We start from the raw sequence: 2,336 nt of genomic DNA, 5'->3' as shown, positions 1-2,336 counted from the left end.
TTACCATATTGCGGCAATCATTATTATTACCATCGAGTTCATCACACAATAAATTACAAAGTATCTGAGATCAGCATATATTAAAAAATAAAATAAAAAAAGGTTAGAATAATTCACTCTTAGTAAACCAGTGTTAAAAACACTTATCTAAACAAGCTTTAAGGGGAATATTTATGTATTTCAATGGTTTTGATTATTCTGTTTCAAGACCAGAAAGGGTAACACAAAAACCTCAAGAGAGCCATTAAATCATTGACATATTTAAATGTATAATGAATAAATATGAGTGTCAAAACTCCTAAGCAATATAACAAATGTAATTCTCCCTCCCTTACTTTTCTCTGGCAGCCTCTGATTTCCCCACTAGCCTACTTTCTCCAAGGCACGTGCATAATTAGTCCATATTGTATCAGTCTGGTAAAACACATGGCTCACATGTATACGCACACTAACATGTATGTTTTAGCGTAAACTCTGTATGCATAATTAGGCTACTATTATCATAATAATGTTTGTTACTATAAATTGTAGTGGTGGTTGTACATCTCTCTTCCCACCTTACAATCTGTAAATTGTTGACATTTTCTGAATTTTGTCAAAAAATGTGACTACAAGCTTTTGACATGGCCTACTTTTTTTTTCGCTAAGTTTTGTTTGCATAAATCTCTTGCATAGAATAATTTGGAGATGTGGCTCCGCCAAGTTCCCATATCTCTTGAAAGTTGAGAACTACTGCGAAGGTGGGCAGGGCAGGTAAAGGCGTTCACAGGGAGAGGCGGTTGCTTTTTCTGCAAACTGACTTCCCACAAATCAATGCTGTCGGGTCGCGCGCCAGGATCTCTGCATTGTGGCCCGCTTGTTCTTGGAAACAGCGTCAGAGAGCAGCTGAGAGAGGCTTAACATTTCAAACGTCTGGCGGTAGGCTGCAAAGTTTCCACCCGGAAAACACTGTCATGTTGCAGTGGGCTGGGCCAGGACACCGCACATCACCGCTTGGTGTTCAATAGGAATTAGTTTGTTGTAAAGTTGTGGTGCACAGCCTCTCTAAGCCCGGAATCACGCTCTTAATGCGTCGTTTTAGTTGCTATTTGATAAAAGTTGATATATTTCACATAGGCTAGGTGAAGCTGATGTAGTCTATGTGTGTTGTGTTTCAGTGCAGCAGAGTCAGAGTTGTTTTTTTCAGTTTTAAATGCGTGCGTAAAACAGCCCCACGGTTGTACTTTAATACGTAACAACCTTACACACGTGTCCTTAGTTGCATTTTGAGTTAAAAGAACCTTGCCGTTTTTGCGAAAGTCTGCTCAGCGATAGCAGCAACATAGTTCACCACGGATTTAAAAGGAATCCGTGTTATTAGTCATAGATGTCCTCTCAGCTGGAAGGAGGCCCGCAGCTGGAGACCAAACCAAAACTTGATGTACTAAAATCCGAAGAAGTTGTTGACGTGACAAGTCCTGACGGATGCGTTGGGCAACTCGGCTGCCGCGGGGACGGAGGGGAGAATAAAGTGGCCCTGTCTCCAGAGCGCCATCAGCAGAAACCACGCAAGATGGCCCGGAGCCCCAAATGCGCCCGCTGTCGGAACCACGGCGTCGTTTCGTGTTTGAAAGGCCACAAACGCTTCTGCCGCTGGAGGGACTGTCACTGTGCCTGCTGCCTGCTGGTGGTGGAGCGGCAGCGGGTCATGGCCGCGCAGGTCGCACTGAGGAGGCAACAAGCTGCGGAGGTGAGCAGAGCACAAGGGCTGGGCAGGGATGGAGAATAAAAAGATGGGTAAACCCTGACCTCCAGTACATGATTATTAGGAGGCAAACCGTCACTAACAGACAATGATATCAACATGAGACGTTGAATGTGAGTCCTGGGGTAAGAAATTAAATAGATAGATGGATAGATAGATAGACTTTATTAATCCCAAACTGGGAAATTACTCTCTTACAGCACCATGTTACAGGGACACACGCATACTTACTCACACACATACTGAAAATGAAAGAAATATACAATTAAAAGACTATTGAATGTTTAATGGATCATACTTGATGGTAGACTAAAGGTTAGTCGTATAAAGCTATTGCTATTTCACACTACAGCCTTTTCTTTTACTGTACACAGGTAAATAGTTTACACTTACAACTATAATTATTATCTATATTTTCCCTATTTCACTATGTCTGAAAGAAGTCTGATAATCTCAAGGCCCAGGGCAGCGTATTTAGATTTTTATTTTTACCTACAGTAGGTGCAAAGCTACAGACTTAAGCTTATACTTTTATTTGCATTTATACAAAACGGAATAATATATATATATATAGCCTATATATATATATATA

General features: G+C 41.1%; 1 protein-coding gene across 1 annotated transcript in view; it reads left to right on the top strand.

Annotated features, from left to right (window-relative positions):
- Positions 1 to 755: 755 nt before the first annotated feature.
- The window catches only part of dmrt2b (doublesex and mab-3 related transcription factor 2b), a 4,226-nt gene continuing 2,645 nt past the window's right edge, over positions 756 to 2,336 (top strand). Inside the window, exon 1 of the mRNA XM_032526845.1 lies at positions 756 to 1,729. Coding sequence (XP_032382736.1) covers positions 1,367 to 1,729 — 363 coding nt within the window. The 5' untranslated portion in view covers positions 756 to 1,366. The remainder of the gene's footprint in view (positions 1,730 to 2,336) is intronic.

Source organism: Etheostoma spectabile, chromosome 9, assembly GCF_008692095.1.
Source record: "Etheostoma spectabile isolate EspeVRDwgs_2016 chromosome 9, UIUC_Espe_1.0, whole genome shotgun sequence".
Taxonomy (NCBI): Eukaryota; Metazoa; Chordata; class Actinopteri; order Perciformes; family Percidae; genus Etheostoma; species Etheostoma spectabile.
This window is presented reverse-complemented; position numbering and strand designations above follow the sequence as displayed.